The sequence below is a fragment of the Delphinapterus leucas genome, chromosome 20 (genome assembly GCF_059928025.1).
Source record: "Delphinapterus leucas isolate spDelLeu-1000000601 "Yukka" chromosome 20, BTC_Dleu_Yukka2, whole genome shotgun sequence".
NCBI classification, from domain to species: Eukaryota; Metazoa; Chordata; class Mammalia; order Artiodactyla; family Monodontidae; genus Delphinapterus; species Delphinapterus leucas.
The window spans coordinates 43,021,743-43,043,507 of NC_143148.1; the positions used below are offsets into that span (position 1 = coordinate 43,021,743).

The 21,765-nt window shown below is 46.2% G+C and overlaps 1 protein-coding gene across 4 annotated transcripts in view; it reads left to right on the top strand.

Moving 5' to 3' along the window:
- The window catches only part of CDH3 (cadherin 3), a 98,070-nt gene that overhangs the window by 34,546 nt on the left and 41,759 nt on the right, over window positions 1–21,765 (top strand). The window contains exons 1-2 of one of the 4 annotated variants that reach the window (XM_022583353.3): window positions 19,138–19,263; window positions 19,471–19,591. The exons of 2 other annotated variants lie outside the window; for them this stretch is intronic. In XM_022583353.3, the coding sequence (XP_022439061.2) occupies window positions 19,204–19,263; window positions 19,471–19,591 (181 nt within the window). In that variant the 5' untranslated portion in view covers window positions 19,138–19,203. Of the gene's footprint in view, window positions 1–19,137; window positions 19,264–19,470; window positions 19,592–21,765 lie in introns of those variants that run through there. One more of the 4 variants, XM_022583355.3, reaches the window with a different exon arrangement.

Consider the following 21,765-nt stretch of genomic DNA (forward strand, 5'->3'; position numbering starts at 1 on the left):
TCTAGCAGTTTTCTGGTGGCATCTTTAGGATTTTCTATGTATAGTATCATGTCATCTGCAAATAGTGACAGTTTTGCTTCTTCTTTTCCTATTTCTTTTTCTTCCCTGATTGCTGTGGCTAGGACTTCTAAAACTATGTTGAATAAGAGTGGTGAGAGTGGACATCCTTGTCTTGTTCCTGATCCTAGTGGAAATGCTTTCAGTTTTTCACCAATGACAAACCCACCCGCTTGCTGTGGGTTTATCATATATGGCCTTTATTATGTTGAGGTAGTTTCCCTCTATGCCCATTTTCTGCAGAGTTTTTATCATAAATGGGTGTTGAATTTTGTCAAAAGCTTTTTCTGCATCTATTGAGATGATCATATGGTTTTTATTCCTTAATTTGTTAATGTGGTGTATCACATTGATTGATTTGCATATATTGAAGCATCCTTGCATCCATGGGATAAATCCCACTTGATCATGGTGTATGATCCTTTTAATGTGCTGTTGGATTCTGTTTGCTTGTATTTTGTTCAGGATTTTTGCACCCATGTTCATCAGTGATATTGGTCTATAATTTTCTTTTTTTGTGATATCTTTTTCTGGTTTTGGTATCAGGGTGATGGTGGCTTTGTAGAATGAATTTGGGAGTGTTTCTCCCTCTGCAATTTTTTGGAAGAGTTTGAGAAGGATCGGTGTTAGCTCTTCTCTAAATGTTTGGTAGAATTCGTCTGTGAAGCCATCTGGTCCTGGACTTTTGTTTGTTGGAAGATTTTTAATTACGGTTTCAATTTCATTACTTGTGATAGGTCTGTTCATATTTTCTAATTCTTCCTGGTTCAGTCTTGGAAAATTGTACCTTTCCAAGAATTTGTCCATTTCTTCGTGGTTGTCCATTTTATTGGCATATAGTTGTTTGTAGTAGTCTCTTACAATCCTTTGTATTTCTGCAGTGTCAGTTGTGATTTCTCTTTTTTCATTTCTTATTTTATTGATTTGTGTCCTCTCCCTTTTTTCTTTTTTTTTTTTTTTTTGCGGTACACGGGCCTCTCACTGTTGTGGCCTCTCCTGTTGTGGAGCACAGGCTCCAGATGCGCAGGCTCAGCAGCCATGGCTCACGGGCCCAGCTGCTCCGAGGCATGTGGGATCTTCCTGGACCGGGGCACGAACCCGTGTCCCCTGCATCGGCAGGTGGACTCTCAACCACTGCACCACCAGGGAAGCCCTCCCTTTTTTTCTTGATGAGTCTGGCTAAGTGTTTATCAATTTTGTTTATCTTCTCAAAGAACCAGCTTTTAGTTTTATTGATTTTTGCTATTGTTTTCTTCATTTCTATTTCATTTATTTCTGCTCTGATCTTTATGATTTCTTTCCTTCTACTGACTTTGGGTTTTCTTTGTTCTTCTTTCTGTAGTTGTTTTTTTTTTTTTTTTTTTTTTTTTTTTTGCGGTACGCGGGCCTATCACTGCTGTGGCCTCTCCCGTTGCGGAGCACAGGCTCCAGACCTGCAGGCCCAGCGGCCATGGCTCACGGGCCCAGCCGCTCTGCGGCATGTGGGATCTTCCCGGACCGGGGCATGAACCCGTGTCCCCTGCATCAGCAGGTGGACTCTCAACCACTGCGCCACCAGGGAAGCCCTCTCTAGTTGTTTTAAGTGTAGGGTTAGATTGTTTATTTGAGATTTTTCTTGTTTCCCTTTTTTTTTTTTAACTTATTTTATTTTATTTTTTTTGGCTGTGTTGGGTCTTCATTGCTGCATGCGGACTTTCTCTAGTTGCAGCTAGCAGGGGCTACTCTTCGTTGCAGTGTGCTGTCTTCTCATTGTGGTGGCTTCTCTTGTTGCGGAGCATGGGCTCTAGGTGCATGGACTTCAGTAGTTGTGGCTCGTGGGCTCTAGAGCACAGGTTCAGTAGTTGTGGCACATGGGCTTAGTGGCTCCACAGCATGTAGGTTCTTCCTGGACCAGGGATTGTACCTGTGTCCGCTGCATTGGCAGGAGGATTCTTAACCACTGCACCACCAGGGAAGCCCCTTTCTTGTTTCTTGAGGTGAGACTGAATTGCTATAACTCTTAGAACTGCTTTTGCTGCATTCCATAGGTTTTGGGTCATCATGTTTCCATTGTCATTTGTTTCTGTGTATTTTTAAAATTTCTTCTTTGACTTCTTCAGTGATCTCTTGGTTATTTAGTAGCACACTGTTTAGCCTCCATGTATTTGTGTTTCTTACAGTTTTTTTCCTGTAATTGATTTACAATCTCATAGTGTTTTGGTCAGAAAAGATGCTTGATACAATTTCAGTTTTCTTAAATTTTCTGAGGCTTGATTTGTGACCTCAAATGTGATAGATCCTGGAGAATGTTCCGTGTGCACTTGAGAAGAAAGTGTATTCTGCCACTTTTGGGTGGAATGTTCTATAAATATCAATTAGATGTATCTGGTCTATTGTGTCATTTAAAGCTTGTGTTTCCTTATTTATTTTCTATTTGGATGATCTGTCCATTGGTGTAAATGGGGTGTTAAAGTCCCTTACTATTATTGTGTTACTGTCGATTTCTTGGCTGTTAGCATTTGCCTTATGTATTGAGGTGCTCCTATGTTGGGTGTATAAACATTTATAATTGTTACATCTTCTTCTTGGATTGATCCTTTGATCATTATGTAGTGTTCCTCCTTATCTCTTGTAACAGTCTTTATTTTAAAGTCTATTTTATCTGATACAAGTATTGCTACTCCAGCTTTCTTTTGATTTCCATTTGCATGGAATATCTTTTTCCATCCCTTCACTTTCAGTCTGTATGTGTCCCTAGGTCTGAAGTGGGTCTCTTGGAGACAGCATATATATGGGTCTTGTTTTTGTATCCATTCAGCCAGTCTGTGTCTTTTGGTTGGGACATTTAATCCCTTTACGTTCAAGGTTATTATTGATATGTATGTTCCTATTACCATTTTCTTAATTTTGGGGGGTTTGTTTTTGTGGGTCTTTTTCTTCTCTTGTGTTTCCCACTTAGAGAAGTTTCTTTAGCATTTGTTGTAAAGCTAGTTTGGTGGTGCTGAATTCTCTTAGCTTTTGTTTGTCTGAAAAGCTTTTGGCTTCTCCATCGAATCTGAATGAGATCCTTGCTGGATAGAGTAATCTTGGTTGTAGGTTTTTCTCTTTCGTCACTTTAAGAATATCCTGCCACTCCCTTCTGGCCTGCAGAGTTTCACTGAAAAATCAGCTGATAACCTTATGAGGATGCCTTTGTATGTTATTTTTTGTTTTTCCCTTGCTGCTTTTAATGTTTTTTCTTTGCATTTAATTTTTGTTAGTTTGATTAATATGTGTCTTGGTGTGTTTTTCCTAGGGTTTATCCTGTATGGAACTCTCTGTGCTTCCTGGACTTTGGTGACTATTTCCTTTCCCATGTTAGGGAAGTTTTCAACTATAATCTCTTCAAATATTTTCTCAGACCCTTTCTTTTTCTCTTCTTCTTCTTGAACCCCTATAATTTGAATGTTGGTGTGTTTAGTGTTGTCCCAGAGGTCTCTGAGATTGTCTTCAATTCTTTTCATTCTTTTTTCTTTATTCTGCTCCTTGGTAGTTATTTTCACCATTTTGTCTTCCAGCTCACTTATCTGTTCTTCTGCCTCTGTTATTCATTCCTTCTAGTGTATTTTTCGTTTCAGTTATTGTGTTGTTCATCTCTGTTTGTTTGTACTTTAGTTCTTCTAGATCTTTGTTAAATATTTCTTGTATTTTCTCAATCCGTGCTTCCATTCTATTTAAATGGAATAAATCCAATCTATTTCCGAGATTCTGGATCATTTTTACTATCGTTACTCTGAATTCTTTTTCAGGTAGATTGCCTATTTCCTCTTCATTTATTTGGTCTTGTAGATTTTTACCTTGCTCCTTCATCTGTGACATATTTTTTTGCTGTCTCTTTATTTATTTATTTATTTAAATGAGTGGGATTGTGTTCCTGTTCTACTGGTTGTTTAGCCTGAGGTTTCCAACACTGGAGTTTGTAGGCTATTGGGTAGAACTGGGTCTTGGTGCTGAGATGAGGAACTCTGTGAGACCTCACACCGATGAATATTCCGTGGGGTCTGAGGTTCTCTGTTAGTCCAGTGGTTCGGACTTGGAGCTCCCACCGCAGGAGCTTCCACCCGACCCCATGCTGGCAAATCAAGATCCTGAAAGCCACGTGGGGTGGCAAAAAAAAAAAAGAGAGAGAGAGAATAACAAAGTAAAAAATAAAATTAGACTAGGAAACTAACAGATATGTTAGAAAGACTGTAAAAATAACAGTATAGATGAATCAACAACCAGAAGGTACATCAGTACCACAATAGTAAAAAAGAGGAGGAGGGAAAAGGAAAGAAAAAAAAAAAAGGAGGGGGGGTGGGAAAGGCCTTGGCTGTGGAAGCAGAGCCTAAGCAAGGGTGAGGTTTGGGTGGTGGGCGGGGCCAATGCTCGGGACCCACAGGGCAGGAAAACCCTAGGGGCTGTGGGGGGGTGGGGCTTAGGCTCAAGGAACAGAAGGGGCCCAGGCGTGTCCCCCACCCCTGGTCTCAGAGGGCGGGGGACCTCACCTGGGAGCCCAGCAGGCTGGGCGGGGCAGTCACCCTATACTCCTCTCCCCACTGCCTCTCCTGATCTCCCCAGCCTCAGGGGCACCAATCTTGTGTGGCCTCAACTTCTCCTTCCCCCTTACTCCCCCTACATCCTACCGGTTCACTGTGGGGTTCCTCCCGTCTCCTTGGGGGTTACAGTTCCCCACCAGCAGCCGGCAGGCACCCTACTTGTGGGGATACGCTAACTCCACGCCTTCCCACACAGCCATCTTGACTCCTGCCTCTCAAGACTAGTTTTTAACTCACAAATAAGACATACTCTTTACAGAAAACTAATAGGAAAAATATATATAGATAAGCCAAAAAAAAAAGAAAGAGACCACCTACCATGTCCTAGCACCATACTAGGCATTTGGTATATGTATCAAGAGGAGCTAACTATAAATTCCATGAGGACACAGCCTTTATCTGTTATGTTTAAAGCCTGGCACTGGCCTTGCTGGAAAATTCTATATCTTGAGCTGGGGGGTGATTACACTGGTATATACATATGTAAAAATTCATCAAGATCTACATTTAAGATTTGTGCACTCAACTAAGTACAAGTTATATCTTAAATAAAAAAAAAAAAGAAATGTTCTAAGACATGTTCCCCAGAGTTTATGTCTGGTAGTAGGTGTTTTTAAATCACATAGAGAAACAATTATTTTCCTTTCAATTCTCTTTTAGTCCTTCGAGGATAAAGTCTCCCTTTGATGTTGATATGTCTTTGATATCTAACACTTCATGATTTCCCTTTTTAAACAGAGCTGGTCCCAGGCTCAGCCCCCAGCAGGCAGTAATAACCAGCTAGAATTTAATGATGTTGTGTCTTATTTTCATTGTACTGATTTTTAAATCAGTTACCTTCTAGTCGTGGCAAGTGGTATTGGTTTCCCATTTGATGTACTGTAGTAATATTGCTTTTTAAAGTAAATTTGTTTAAATTAAAAGTGAGTTGATTTTATGAAAAATTTTAAGTATAGAATACTCATGGTATAAGGACCGGGCAAAAACAAAGATGATTCTTCAGTGACTGAAGTTTGGAGAAAATGGCTCTAGTAAATTCCATTTGCCATATATATATATATATATATATATATACACACATACACATATACATACACACACTACACATATGTAACAGCACAAATATGCTCTATTATAAATACATATTATATGTATACATATAAGAAGAACTTATATGTATAAGTTATATTGAGTATGTGTTTTATATGATATATATCACTTCAATAAATGTATATTAAAATAAATAAATAAATAAAAACAAATATCAACCCTTACTTAACTCCACACACACCTGCAGCTACACCCCATTTCCTTATTCCTGTTGAAAGAAATCCTGAAAAGAATTGTCAATACTATACACACTTCCTCACCTCTTACTCTTCTGTCTAATCCAGTCTGGTTTCTGGGTTGATTCTCCAGCGAAACTGTTCTCCCAGTGACCTCAAACAGCCAAATTCAATGGACATATCTCTGACCACATCCTTCATGGCCTGCCAGCAGCATTTGATCCAGCTGACCACTTCTTCTTTTCTGAAACCCTTTCTTCTGTTGATTTCAATCTTCTGGTTTTCCTTTGACAGGTCTTAGTCCCTACTACTCCACCCAGACCTCAAATGTCAGAGTGCCTCGGGGCTAATCCTGTACCTTTAAGGATCATGTTTGGAGATACCCACATTAGTATCTCCAACCCAACCTAACCTCTTAGCACCAGATATAAATAGCCTATGGCCAACTCGACATCTGCACCCAGCAAGCTCACAGCTCCTCCAGCTTCACAGTCCAGGTGGAACTCTTGATTCCTCCTGCACCTGATTCTACCTCCCTAAATGGCACCGTCTATCCAAGCCCCAAACCTAAGAGAAGGCCTTGATTCCTCCTTTCTTCAATCTCAAAATCAGTCTCTCAGTAAGTCTTGTCAATTTCACCCCAAAGCTCTATCGAGAATCTGACCACTTTTCTGTATCTCCTCTGCAATAGTCCTAGCCAGGTCCATTGTGTCTCATCTGGACATAGCACCAGCCTCCTCTCTTTTCCCTTACTTTCATTCCTCCTGCCCCCAATTCATTTTCATACAGCAGCCAGAAGGAATGTTATAAAATATAAATCAGGCCATATTCCTCCTCTGCTTAAAATTCTTCAATAGCTTCCTTTTTATCCTGGAATAAAAGACCACTTTCTGTGGCTATAGAATCCTATATGATATGTATCTCTCACCTGTTTCTTTACTCTCACCTCATCTCTCTTTCTCTGAAGACTCCCTCTGCTTCAGCCACACTGACTTCTCCTCTGTCCCTGGTTTCTAGAAGTTGCCTACCTCAGGACCTTTGCACATGCTGTTGCCTCTGCCTGGAATACTTTCTCCTAGCTTTTCCATGACTGGCTCCTTCTCAACCTTGGTCTTAGCTTCACTGTTGCCTCCTCAGAGCATCTGCCCTAACCAGTCTATCAAAAGTGGGTTTCTGGGGCTTCCCTGGTGGTGCAGTGGTTAAGAATCCGCCTGCTAGTTTTCACAGAACTAGAGTAAAAAATTTCATAATTTGTATGGAAACACAAAAGACCCCGAATAGCCAAGACAATCTTGAGAAAGAAAAACGGAGCTGGAGGAATCAGGCTCCCTGACTTCAGACTATACTACCAAGCTACAGTAATCAAGACAGTATGGTACTGGCACAAAAACAGAAATATAGATCAATGGAACAGGATAGAATGCCCAGAGATAAACCCATGCACATTTGGTCACTTTATCTTTGATAAAGGAGGCAAGAATATACAATGGAGAAAAGACAGCCTCTTCAATAAGTGGTGCTGGGAAAACTGTACAGCTATACGTAAAAGAATGAAATTAGAACACTCCCTAACACCATACACAAAAATAAACTCAAAATGGATTCAAGACCTAAATGTAAGGCCAGACACTATAAAACTCTTAAGAGGAAAATGTAGGCAGAACCCTCTATGACATAAATCACAGCAAGATCCTTTTTGACCCACCTCCTAGAGAAATGGAAATAAAAGCAAAAATAAACGAATGGGACCTAATGAAACTTAGAAGCTTTTGCACAGCAAAGAGACCATAAACAAGACGAAAAGACAACCCTCAGAATGGGAGAAAATATTTGCAAATGAAGCAACTGACAAAGGATTAATCTCCAAAATTTATAAGCAGCTTAAGCAACTCAATATCAAAAAAACAAACAACCCAATCCAAAAATGAGCAGAAGACCTAAATAGACATTTCTCCAAAGAAGATATAGATTGCCAACAAGCACATGAAAGGATGTTCAACATCACTAATCATTAGAGAAATGAAAATCAAAACTACAATGAGGTATCACCTCACATCGGTCAGAATGGCCATCATCAAAAAATCTACAAACAATAAATGCTGGAGAGGGTGTGGAGAAAAGGGAACCCTCTTGCACTGTTGGTGGGAATGTAAATTGATACAGCTACTATGGAGAACAATATGGAGGTTCCTTAAAAAACGAAAAATAGAACTACCATACGACCCAGCAATCCCACTACTGGGCATTACCCTGAGAAAACCATAATTCAAAAAGAGTCATGTACCAAAATGTTCATTGCAGCTCTATTTACAATACCCAGGACATGGAAGCAACCTAAGTGTCCATTGACAGATGAATGGATAAAGAAGATGTGGCACATATATACACTGGAATATTACTCAGCCATAAAAAGAAACGAAATTTAGTTATTTGTAGTGAGGTGGATGGACCTAGAGTCTGTCATACAGAGTGAAGTAAGTCAGAAAGAGAAAAACAAATACCGTATGCTAACACATATATATGGAATCTTAAAAAAAAAAAACAAGGTTCTGAAGAACCTAGGGGAAGGACAGGAATAAAGACACAGACATAGAGAATGGACTTGACGACACGGGGAGGAGGAAGGGTAAGCTGGAACGAAGTGAGAGAGTGGCATGGACATATATACACTACCAAATGTAAAATAGATAGCTAGTGGGAAGCAGCCTCATAGCACAGGGAGATCAGCTCCGTGCTTTGTGACCACCTACAGGGATGGGATAGGGAGGGTGGGAGGGAGACGCAAGAGGGAGGAGATATGGGGATATATGTATATGTATAGCTGATTCACTTTGTTATAAGGCAGAAACTAACACACCATTGTAAAGCAATTATACTCCAATAAAGATTTAAAAAAAAAAAAAAAGAATCCGCCTGCCAATGCAGGGAACACGGGTTAGAGCCCTTGTCCAGGAAGATCCCACATGCCGTGGAGCAACTAAGCCCGAGTGCCACAACTACGGAGCCTACGCTCTAGAGCCCACATGCCACAACTACTGAAGCCCGCGCACCTAGAGCCCATGCTCCACAAGAGAAGCCACCGCAATGAGAAGCCCGCGCACCGCAACGAAGAGTAGCCCCCGCTCACCACAACTAGAGAAAGCCCGCGCACAATAACGAAGACCCAACGCAGCCAAAAATAAATTAATTTTTTTAAAAAAATGGGCTTCCCCGGTAACTATCTTATTGCTTTATTTTTTTTCTTCTTAGCACTTTCAATAGTCTGTAATTATCTTGTTTACTTCTCTACGTTTTTATTACAAAGTCCATGATATCAAGGATCTTGTCTATTTGATTCACCATTGCATTCTCAGTGCTCAGAATAGCATCTGACACGTAGTAGGCCCTCAGTAAATATTTCTTGAATGTATGAGTGGAGAGGTAGGTGGGGCCTAGACCAAGCAGGACCTCGAGAGAGCATCTTGGGGAGGCATTTAGGGATTTTAATCAGAGATCCAAAGTGATCAGACTTGGCAGTTGTAAATGATCAGTCTGACAGAAGTGGGGAAAACGGATTGGAGGGTGATGAAGTAAAGCTCCTGCAGTAGTTCAGGAGAGAGATAATAGGGTTAAATGGAATAAGATGTACAAAGCACTTAGCATTTAACCATAAGGGATGAGAGGGGGATTACTATTTCCAATATAGCAGGCAAGCAAGGATTGCTTGAATTTAATGACGGTAAAGTTAAGACTCCAGAGATAGAGGGACTTTTGTATCTCCTGGAATCTTTGAATCTCTAATCTCTTCCTCCAGTGATAAATGCTAGAATTTCTTATCCTTATCGAGTTAATTTGACCTCTATTTTGGTAATTCATATGCATTCATATTTGCATTCTTCCACCTGTGTTCCTTCTTACCACCATCATCTGGGAGGGAAGAATTTCACGGAGAGAGCTTCTGACACTTCTCATTAGCTGTGTGACCTGGTAAATCACCTAATCTCTCTGAACTCAGTTTCATTTTCTGTAAAATGAGGACTCTGATATCTATTCTGTCCATCGTGAGGATCAGTGAATAACTGTACAGAAAATATTTTCACAATGCAAGAATAATTATTACTGTTATTTCACTCAGTAAATATTTATTAAGCACCTACTGTGTACCAGGCACTGTTTGTTGGTGCTGGGAATACAGCAGTGGCATGGGGGGAAGGGCAACGACAGAAGTCCATTCAGATTCTGAACATTTTGGATTTTGATTGTATTTTCCAAATTGGCAGATCACCTTGGGCCCCTGTTGAAAAATATAGATTGTTGGCCTGACCACAGTCTTGATCAGAATGGGGAAGGTAGAATGAGGGGAGGGTTAACTATCTCTCCGAAGTTATTCAGAAAGGACTGAAAATAAGAGATTAGGTGGATTAAATTGCCTCCCTTTTCCTTTTCCCAAATACTGATCACCACTCAGCAATTCTGCATACACATCTGTGGGTTTTTTTTGTTTGTTTCGTTTTATAATGAATGTTAACCCTCTTATTTATTTATTTATTTTTGGCTGCGTTGGGTCTTCGTTGCTGCACGAGGGCTTTCTCTAGTTGCAGCGAGCAGGGGCTACTCTTCATTGGGTGCACAGGTTTCTCATTGCGGTGGCTTCTCTTGTTGTGGAGCATGGACTCTAGGCGCATGGGCTTTAGGAGTTGTGTACACGGACTCAGTAGTTGTGGCTCGTGGGCTCTAGAGCGCAGGCTCAATAGTTGTGGCACACAGGCTTAGTTGCTCCGCGGCATGTGGGATCTTCCTGGACCAGGGCTCTAACCCGTGTCCCCTGAATTGGCAGGTGGATTCTTAACCACTGCGCCAGCAGGGAAGCCCTACACATCTGTTTATATACTGAATTTTCCAAAACATTTCTAATAAGAAGTACCTTCAGATGGCTCCTGGGGAGGGCAAGTCCAAACATCAGAACCAGCCATGTGACCTTGAAGGAGAAGGCAGTGGAAGTACCAGAAAGCACTGTCCTTGGCGGTGTTTTTGTCTGCCACAGAGCTTGCTGTACAACTGATCAGGATCTTACTGTCCTCATCGCCAAAATGAGGTCAGGGTTTCATGACTACCAGTTCATGGAGGGGTGCTGGGTTAGTTGAATCAGAATCACCTAGGGAGCTTATTAAATCTCTAGATTCCTGGGCCTCATGGACTGGTGAGTCCGACTCAGTAGGGCCAGGATGGCGTCCATCACCTCCTCTATTTTATTTTATTTATTTATTTATTTATCTAGCGGTACGCAGGCCTCTCACCGCTGTGGCCTCTCCTGTTGCGGAGCACAGGCTCCGGACGCGCAGGCTCAGCGGCCATGGCCCACGGGCCCAGCCGCTCCGCGGCACGTGGGATCCTCCCGGACCGGGGCACGAACTCGTGTCCCCTGCATCGGCAGGTGGACTCCCAACCACTGTGCCACCAGGGAAGCCCACCTCCTCTATTTTTAATTAGCTTCCTGGCAGTTAATTTTTGATACGTATCCAGATTTGGTATCTCACTAGGGTAGATCAGACTCTCTGTGCTTCAGTTTTCTCATCTGTAAAATATAATCATTCCTCAGATGGTAGAATTAAATAAGCTAATTTACATAATGCGCTTAGAACAGTGTCTGTCCCATAGTAAGTACTGGGTAAGTTTTAACTGTTCTGTCAGTCAAGGTCCAATCAGGAAGACAAACCACTGGGAGTATTTAAAACAGAGGGAACTTAATGCAGAGGTGATGGAGAGGCTAAGAAGCCAAACAGGGGACAGTGATACAACCTAGAGATTAGGCAGCAAGAAGTCATCCACCCCTTAGCAGGAGAAAGAGAGGGAAATGGTGGTGTTTCCAGAGCCCAGAGTCTGGCAGAACCTGGACCGACAGCAGGAGCTGTAGCTGTAGATTAAACACAGCCATTATCAAACAGCTGAAGGAGGAGGCATACCCCGGCTTTTCCCTTTGTCCCACCCTCCAGTCTCCCACTAGTGCCTCCCATTGGCTGAACCCAGCAGGAAGTCATCTCTCAAGTGAGCCTGGGAAACTTCATCTGCAGAGATCACCCCTGCCTTTCAGGGGAAGTATGAAGAATGTCTCTGAGGACAGATTATTATTATTTTGTTGTTATTATTTTCTTTAAGGTCTTTTTGAGCCCTACAGTTCTTCAAGTCTCTAGACCTTAGCCAACCACAGGGATTCAGGGCTTTGTGAGTGCTTATTGATTAATCGATTCTGTGCCTTCAGTGTATACACATACATAAATGCTTAGCCTCTTATCTCTGGAAACTGACAGCTCAGGCCTTGGCAAAAATTCACCAGTGCAGCGGAGCCCTGCCCGAGGTTCAAGGAAAGGGAAGGTATATGGATCAGGTTTCTCTCTGGGGATCAGCTGCCTCAGCACCTTCAAGGATTCAAAAGTGATAGATGGGAAAGCTGGCCAGAGACATCACTGGGCAGAAAGGAGGGTCCCAGAAAGTTCAGGAACAGACATAAAGAAGTAAGACTGTGGAAGCATTTGTAGGGGCACTGGGCAGGGGAGGGGAGGAGCAGGAAATAGGGCCGTACCCAGTTTTAAGGATACTTCCTAGAAAAGATTGGAAAACACCCACTTGTCTTTGGGACATAATCCTGTAAGTGTGCTATGTGGGAGTGGAGCTCTGGGAATTTTGCTACCAAAAATGGGCAGAAAAGCTCTTTCTAAATATTTCTTGGAGGACCCAGAATTTAACCTTGGGCCAGAGGCAAATATGTTTAAGAGGTTCTTAAAAGATCAGATATTGTGGAATTCTTCCTAATATACCAAAGACCTGCTCCCCAAGTTCATTCTTCCAGCAAACATTGACGAATAGTAGGTTGGAAACTGATTCAGGCAATGAGTTTCGGAGTGAGACAGAACTGGGTTGCACTGTGGCTTTGCCTCTGTCCTAGCAGTGTGGCCTTGGGCAAGGGATTTAACTTCAGTTTCCTTGTCTGTGAAAAGGGAACTAGCGTGTAGAGTTGAGAGGGTGAGAGTGAGATCATGCATGAAAATACTTAGAGTCTGAATCCAGAGTGTGCTAGTAGTTCATTTTATTATGACTTGTATTATTTGTATGACACTTGGCAAAACACTTTGCTGCCTATTAGCTCATTGGATTTCACATCAGCTCTGTGAGGTGGGTCAGGGAACCCACATTGATTTTGTGTCTACTCTGCTTCTAGCACCCTGCCAGATGCTTAACAGTTATTATCTTCTTGATTTCACTCAGTCAATACATATTTCAGTATCTATTTTATGCCAGGCTGTTCTGTGTACTGGGGGTACAGCAATGAACAAAGCAGACAAAAATCCCTGCCTCTCAGGGAGGATACACTCAGTGAGGGGAGAGCGACAATAAATACAATTTAATGAATACTTAGGTTCACTGTGTTCCAAAGTGCTTTACAAATATTAACCCATAACCTATGAGGAAGGTATTGTTATGCTTATCCCATTTTACAGATGAGGATACTGAGGCACAAGGGAGTTGAAAGTCACTTGGCCAAGGTCTCACAGCTTGAAAGAGCTGCATTAATGATTCAAAGCCAGACAGTGTGACCCCAGAGTCCTTGCTCTTAATCATTACTGTATGTTGCCTTCCCCCACCCAAAAAAAAATATATATGTGTACTAATAGATTAGTGCTATTAAGTGCTATGAGTGCTATGAAAAAAAATAAAGCAGGGGAAAGAGGGTGATGAGAGAGGGCTCTCTACGTAGGGAGGTCAGGGAAGGCCTCTCAGAGGGGCCACATTTGAGCAGAGACCTGAAGGAGTGAGGGAGAAAGGCGGGTGGACATCTGGGCAAGGGCGATCCAGGCAGAGGGAAGCACTGTGCAAAGGCCCACACTTGGTGTGTTCGGAGAACCACAGGGAGGCCAGTGCTGAGAAAGCAGAGTGAGCAAGTGGTAGCAGATGAGTCAGAGAGTGAAAGACGGCGCAGGCTGAGCCGCTGGAAGGATGCAGTTGCCTTTGGCTGAGATGGAAAGACTGTGGGAGGAGCAGAATTGCAGAGGAAGGTCAGTTCAGTTTGGGATAATTCTCACCATCACTCACCAAATAGGAATTACTCATTCCAGAGGACTTTGAGAGATGAAAGAGCTCACCCCAGATCACCCAGGCAGTCGTTTTTAGAGGCAAGATTCAGACATAGGTCTGCCAACCCTAACTTAAATGCCACAGGCCTTTGGCTGGCAGGGTGCTGTGAGGAAATCTGCAGAGGTGATACTCTGCTCATCCTGATCCCTGACCCCAGGAGCTTTCAAGGAGGGGGAAAGAGGTACTGGAGAGTGAGGCGGAAGGACACTCAGATGAAAGTAACAATGCCAGAGATCCCACAAGACAGTAAGTAGCACGTGTTTAAATGTGAAATGCAGACAAGAAGCACAGGGAAGATGCACTTCTTTCTGAAAAAGCAAAATGAGTGAAAGAGTCCCAGCCCTGTCTGGGTGGAAGGCATCAGGGACGGGATGAACATCTGTGTTGAAAAAGGCCATGCTCTGGCGGAGATGGGAAGGCCCCCAGAGGCTCAGGGTTCTCCCTGGGCACGTCTTTCTCAAATAGATGCTTTTCCATTATGACAAAGGTATATACCAGGCAGGACGCCTCCCCTGGACCCGTGTCTCCAACCACAGCCTCCTCAACCTGCCACTACTGAGCATCTCTGAACACGTCCCAGCTTGAAGTCCCGATCTTCCCCTAATCCCAAACTTGCTCTACCTGCAATGAGATTCCAAGAAGCTAACCCTGAGACAAGGATTCATGTACCTGAGTGACTTATTAAATTTGGAAGGGCTCCCAGGAGGAACCGGTGAGGGAGTGGAGAAGCAAGATAAAGAGGGCAAGAAGCCAAGCAAGGGTGTGATTTCAGACCAAGTCCCTGGAGGGTAGCTTCAGCCTGATCCAGCAGGGGATGCTGGATGTAAGCTACCCCTGGGAGTTTGGTGGGAGGCGGGCCGGTGCTCAGCTTCCACATTCCAGCACCACTTGGTCATTGGCTAAGGGCTGGGAAAGTGAACTCCTGGGCACTTCCTTGCAAGGGCAAAGGGACCCCAGTAGCTGATGGGCAAGCCTCTGGCCCTTCACATGTACAGGCTGCTGGGAGAATCAGCACACAGAAGCCAAACAAGGGGAGTTCAGAAACCAACAAAGGGATCCCAGGGGATCTGAGCAGTGCCCTGACAGTGTCCACTACATGTGCCTTACCCATGTCAGGAAATGGTATTGCCATCCTGCTGGTTACTCAGGCCCCAAACCCTGGAGTCATCCTTGATCTGCTCTGTCTCACACCCCCATCCAATCCTTTAGCCAATCTCGTTGGCAATACCTTCAAAATATACCCAGAGTCTGATCACTTTTTTAAAATAACTTTTAAAAATTGTGGTAAAGTCCACATAACATACAGTTCAGTGGCATAAAGTACATTCACATTTTTGTGCAACCATCACCATCACCCATCCACAGAACTCTTTCCATCTTGCAAAACTGAAACTCTGTACCTATTAAGCGTTTTGTTTATCCATTCATTTGTCAGTGGACACTTGGGTTGCTTCCACCTCTTGACTGTTGTGAATAATGCTGCTATGAACATAGATGTATTATACAAATATCTGTTAGAGTCCCTACACTCAATTCTTTTGGGTATATACCTAGAAATGGAATTGCTGGGTCATATGGCAATTCTATTTTTAATTTGTTTTAGTAGCTGTTTTACTGTTTTCCATAGTGGCTGCACCAGTTGACATTCCCACCGACAGTGCACAAGTGTTTCAACGTCTGCACATCCTCACCAACACTTTTTATTTTGTTTGTTTTAGTCTGATCATTTCTTACCCCTTCCACAATGACCACCCTGAACCAAGCCATTTCAGTTTTTGCCTGGCTTATTGCAGTGGGATCCCAACTGACCTCACTGTTTCTGCCCTCATCTCCTGTAGTCTTCTCAACACCATTCCTCTACTCACAGCCTCCAGTGCCTTCCTCCCCTCCTGCTCAGGGTAAAAGGCAAAGTTTTTACAATAGCCTATGAGGCTGTACAAGATTTGTTCCTCACCCTCCCAAATCTGACTCATTTCCTACTTGCTCACTCCACTCCAGCCACATTGCCTTTTTTTTTTTTTTTCTCCTGTCCCAAGTAATCTACTGTCTCAGGGCCTTTGCCTTATTTTCTCTGCTTGGAATACTCCTTCTTCAGATATGCTTAATGTAATTTTCTCCCTCACTTCCTTCAGGTTTTATTCATTTCTCAAGGAGGCCTCTGGGCTTTCCCCATTGTTCATCAGCCCTTCCTCCATTTTCTGCCTTTCTCCTCTCTGCCCTGTGCCTGGGAAGATGACCCCTACAAACACCACCACCTGGGCTTTCTTGCCCTCAGGCTTCTGGGTGGGTTTGGTCCATGGCAGGCAATGCCAGAAGATGAAGGGTGAAAGGAGAGAGATGTTGAGTTATTTCCCCCCCCACATCCTTCCTGCTCTGCTCTGGGCAGTGGCCTGTCCCTCCTGGACCACAGCTGCATTTGGGAGGGGTGGTCCTCCGCTTCAGCTCTCCAGCTCCCCCTCCCCTCCAACCCCCCACTCCCAATGATACTGTTTCCTCCCTTTGCCCTCCAGTCCTCCAAGTTGTAACTGCTTCTCTGCTTGCTGCTGATCTCCGGACCTCCTACACCCCTGTTGGTTCCTGAACCCTGCCTATTCCTCTAGTCGCTTCACTAAGACTAGAACCATCCGTGCTGGATTCTGTTTCCCACTAGACACTGACCTAAACACCTTCTAGATTATGTTATTTACAGTTTCCAGCCTACCTTCTGTTCTGTGAATTGGCACTTCCCATTCTGTTCTTCTGCATAGTACACATTATCTAACATGCTATATAGTTACTTATTTAGTTTCCTTGAACCCTCACACTCTGTGATGGACGGTCCAAGGATGCAGGGATGTTTGCTTCGTTCACTGTTGTATCTCCAGTGCTTGGCACACAACAGGCTATCAGCAAATATCTCTTAAATGAATGAATGAACGGCCGACCGACTAAGGGAGCTGCAGAGAAGACAGCGGTGTGGTCCAAGGTGCAGGCAGAAGAGCTGACTCTCAATTTCTCCTCTCCCCTCCCCGCCCCCGCCCGGAATGCTGAGTGCCCTGGAAGGAGGCGGAAATGAGCGTGTTCAACTGCCCTCCAGCCAGGTGTTTACTTAATTAGGACCTGTATCCCGACGCACGTTGATGTTTAACTGTCCGCCTAATGACTGCATTTGGTTCCCGGCGGGCGCAAAGGAACCTGCGGGGCGAGGATAGGCGGGGCCACCAGGTGCTGTCTGGGGCCGGCGCAGCCTCGAAAAGCCTCTGCGCGGGTATCTAACCTCCCCTCGGGCACGGAAAGCGCCCCCTGCGGGAGAGCGAGGCGAGGGGGTTGGAGCTCAGTTAGCAGCCTCGGGCTTCTTCTGCGCGTCGTGCATCCCCAACCCCCAGCTGCCGGGACCACAGGCGGGATAACAGAGCGCTCCCCTGATACCAGATGCCAATTGCTCGCTTTACCATCAGCCGTGAAATTGAAGGATTACAGCGTTTCTCATTCTCTTAGTTTGGGGAACGTGAGGGTGCTATAGAGGAAAGAACCGGCTCGTGAGGCGGAGGACAAATGAGCTGGATCCTAAAGCAATAATACCAGGCAACATTTGGGCGCTTGCTCTGTGCCAAGTGCTGAGTTTAGCGTTTTAAACGTGCTAATTCAATCCTCTTCTATATGTATTAATTCATTCAATCCTAGTACTTTATAGAGGGCAGATATCATAATAGCCCCCACTAGATGCATGCGGAACTGAGGCTCAGAGGGGTTATTTCGCTAGCCTGAGGTCACAGCGCTAATAAGTGATGGAATCCGGGTTTGAACGCAGGCGGTGCGGCCCCAGAGCCCATGGTCGGCTAGAGAGAGGACTCCCACGATCGCAAGGCAAACTGTCCTCTTAGCCGCAGGCCTGGTGGTGGGAAGGACAGGCAGGCTTCCAGGCTAGCCCTTGAGAGCCAAAAACTCTATAATTAGAGACTCTAGTCTCCTCCTCAAACCCCTAAATCTGAGATGGGTAGGAGGAAGGAACGTGTTGAGGAGTCAGCCTGAGATTCTCAAGACAGCTAGGGAAGGTGGGGAGGCCTCAGGGAACAGGAGGTTGTGACTGGCTGGGAAAACTCATTTCGGTGGGGAGAGGGCGTGCAGTGTGGAGCGACTGAGTTTCAGGACTGTTTCAGGGCCCGGGGCCCACTTGCGTGCCGCCACGGGTAAAGCACTTCGGGTCTGAAGTAGAGGAACGAATCCCAGCTCCGTCGCATGTCCCCCAGTAAGGATACAGAAGAGCTGCTTCGTAGGGAGACTCACTGGAAGGCTGCTTCTCGCAGCCAGCAGTTTTTACTTAGATTATAGTAGGTATTTTAGACCAATAAAAACAGTCGCGATTTTCAAAATGCCTTTATTTGCATTTTACAAAACTTGAGACGTTGTTAATTATTTATATCCTACGTGGGGGGTGGGAAGCTTGCTGGAGGTGATAGGGCTAATAACCACCCCTCTACCTCGCACCTTTTGGCGTCACCACGGCTTCGATCTCTGGGATCTTCTCTCCCAGCCTCCTTTTGTTCGGCTGTGTCAGGGAAGTAATGAGTTTTCCGCAAGTTGTAGCAGATTCTGTAACACCGTCCCTCGGGACCTCACTGCCAGTTTTAAACACTCGGAGTCCTGGGGGCAGGCTGATGTGGGAGGTGGGGAAAGAGGCAGGAGGTACCCGCCCGCCCCCCGCTGTAGCCGGGTGTGGGGCGGACACACCCGGCCTCCATCAAAGCCTTGGATAACAGAGAGCCTCGGGGGAGCATGAATGGGGCGCCTTTGTTTCCAGTCGGGTTCAGATGCATCTCCACTTTCTTTTCCACAAGGCACAGAAACAATTTTCTTCGTGTGCAGCGGGGAGTGGGTTGCCTTTTTTTTTTCCCCCTCGAACCCAGAATCTGCGAGACAGGGCCTGGGTCTCTGCCGGGAGCAACTCCGGAAAACCCGAGAGAACGCAGGAGGGGCGCGGGAGAGGACAGTGCGGGGGGGCGCTTCGGGGTGCCTCCACAGAGCCAGCCCCGGCCCCACCTGCGAGGAGGCGGGACCTTGCGGCGCTGGACCAATCAGCACCTATCTGCGCTCACCTGGCCCCCCCCACCCCCACCCTCTGGCTCCCGCGAGCCGCGGTTCTCAAAGGGACGCGCTGAGCTTAGCGGAGCACTAACCCGCAGTCGCGGCAGCTTTTCACCCCACTCTCTCCAGTCATGGGGCTCCCTAGTGGGCCTCTCGCGTCCCTCCTCCTCCGCTTCTTCCTCTTACTCCAGGTACTCCATTGCCTTGCCTGACCCCTACCGGGACGTTCCTCAGAGGGCAGGCGGGGTCCGCACACGGCGGTGGCGTCGGGGAGAGAGCCGGACTGGGCTGCCTGGGGCCAAGGTTGTCCGGGAAAGCCTGTGAGGACTCCCCGGGATGGGTATGCAGGGCCGGGCACGCCTGTGACCCAGCCTCCCTCTTTCCCCCTCTTCCCTTAGGCACAGGTTTACTGGCTGCCGCGCGCGGCCTCCGAGCCGTGCCGGGCAGGCTTCGGGGAAGCTGAAGTGACCTTGGAGGCGCGAGGCGCGGAGCTGGAGCGGAGCCGGGCGCGGGGGAATGGTAAGACCCCCCCCCCCACGGGGGCCCGCCTGGCGGAACTTCGAGGCGGGGGCTGCGCTGAGGGTGTCCGGGCTGCGGCGGGGGGCTCCTGGCGCCTCCTCAGGTGCGGGGGAGGCGTAGAAAGCATCCCCGGGGCTGGAATGGGGGTGGGCGTATGGAGAGAAAGGCCGGAGAGCGTAGCGCCCTCTGACGTCCAGCCCCTCCTTGCCCCTCTGCGGCGGCCGACCCGGACCCCCTCCTTCGGAGTGCGGGGCGGCTGAGCCGCTCACTCAGCCCGACGTGGGAAGCTCTCCCCTGCTGGCCCCAGCGGAGGAATGCGCCTTCCACATTCCTCCCGCAACCCCCGCGCAGGTGTGGGGATGAGCCGTGCCCCGGGCAGCCCCCTTCGCCCCTCTCGGGCCCCCTTTGTGTACCGTGCTTTGTGTCTCCGACTGACAGATCAGGTCTGTTTCTCTTCTTCGCGCTCCCTTCCCCCGCCCCCCTTCTTGCATGGCAGCTGGAATGCACTCTTAACCCTGCCCTTCCCGGAGGGCCCGCGCCCCTGCAGCCTGCCTGAAAACTGGGCTTGGCACACCTGGACTGGGGCCATCACGCACTGGGCACACCCCCCGTTCCCCAGTGTATTGGAACTGAAATGTTAGGGCCCTTGAGGGAGGTGGGGGTCGAGGAGCCAGAAGGTCTTGAGCTGTAGGGGCAGTGGGTGGGGGATCAAAGTACATTTTTGATCTCACAGTTTCTTCTACGGTTTAAAAACTTGAGGGGGTGGGGTTTACTTTGGTGCTCAGAACCAGTGTGTTATGAGATCCAGGCAGCTGACGGCTGATGGGGGCGTCTCTCCCTCCATCCAGGACAGTGCGGGTTCCTCCACCGGATCAAACCCAAGTTCTTAAAGGTGTGTCCCAGGATCCTTGGGTGAGCTTCCAGAGGATCCTTAACCTGTGAAATTGTTTAAGAACTTGTATGCATTTTTCTGGGTAGGGGATCTAAAGTTTAAACATTTCAAAGCAATTTAAAAACCTGTGCCACCTAGCATTTTTCTAATGCCCCCATCAGCATACCCCTCACCCCAGGTACAAATTCCCACAGCTTGAATGTGCACGAGAGCTGCCTAGGGCGCAGAATGGCTCTCCTTTGTTTCTCCAAAAGAGGAGTGGGGGCCTTGAGTTCTGTAGAAGCCTTTATTTCTTCTTTTTCCCCCAAATAACTCTGCCTATTGAGAAAACAATTAACACCCAGGCCAGGCCAAGCTCCTTAAACTCTTGGCTGTAGGGGAGCTGAGGAGAAGCATTAAGAGGCCATGCCTCATAAACTTTAAATTCTTGCACATGGGTTTATTACTGACTGGCTAACAAACTGCAACTCAGCCAACCTGTAAAAATGTTAACTTGGGCAGGGCCCCAAATCCAATTCCGGCTCCCTGAGGAAGCTTTATTGCTAACCAGACTTCTGCCAAATCTGTACACCCTCCCCCTCATTGTCAAGTTTTCCGACTACAGTCTGGGAGAGCAGGCTGTGGCTCTGAGTGTTGTCTGTGCCTTATCTTTCTTACTGAAGCAAGAAATATCAGATTAACTGTCACTTCACTAAGCTTGAGGTTCTTGCGGGGGGAAGCAGCGATCAGGTTTTCGATTTCACGGTCCGGTTGGCAAGTGCTTCTCGGTGACGTCAGGCATTTTAAACCTTTTGAGAAAATTCTGCTTTCTCGGATGTCTGGTTTATGGCTGTGAAAATGGTGGGTTCATGCCAGGAGCACACCTAGGTTATAAAACAAAACGTGGGTTAATGTGCTTGGCTAACCTTGAGTGCAGCTCCCTGCAACGTGCCGAGTTCTTAGAGCAGTCTTCCTGTGAAATGGGATGCTGCCTTTTTAAATAAAAGCAAGTTTCTGGGGGGCTTCCCTGGTGGCGCAGTGGTTGAGAGTCCGCCTGCCGATGCAGGGGACGCAGGTTCATGCCCCGGTCCGGGAAAATCCCACATGCCGCGGAGCGGCTGGGCCCGTGAGCCATGTCCGCTGAGCCTGCGCGTCCGGAGCCTGTGCTTCGCAACGGGAGAGGCCACAACAGTGAGAGGCCCGCGTACCACAAAAAAAAAAAAAAAAAAAAGCAAGTTTCTGGGCCCAATTTGTCCCAATAAATTGGGACTCCCCGGCAAAAAATAGCGGTATTTCTCCCCTT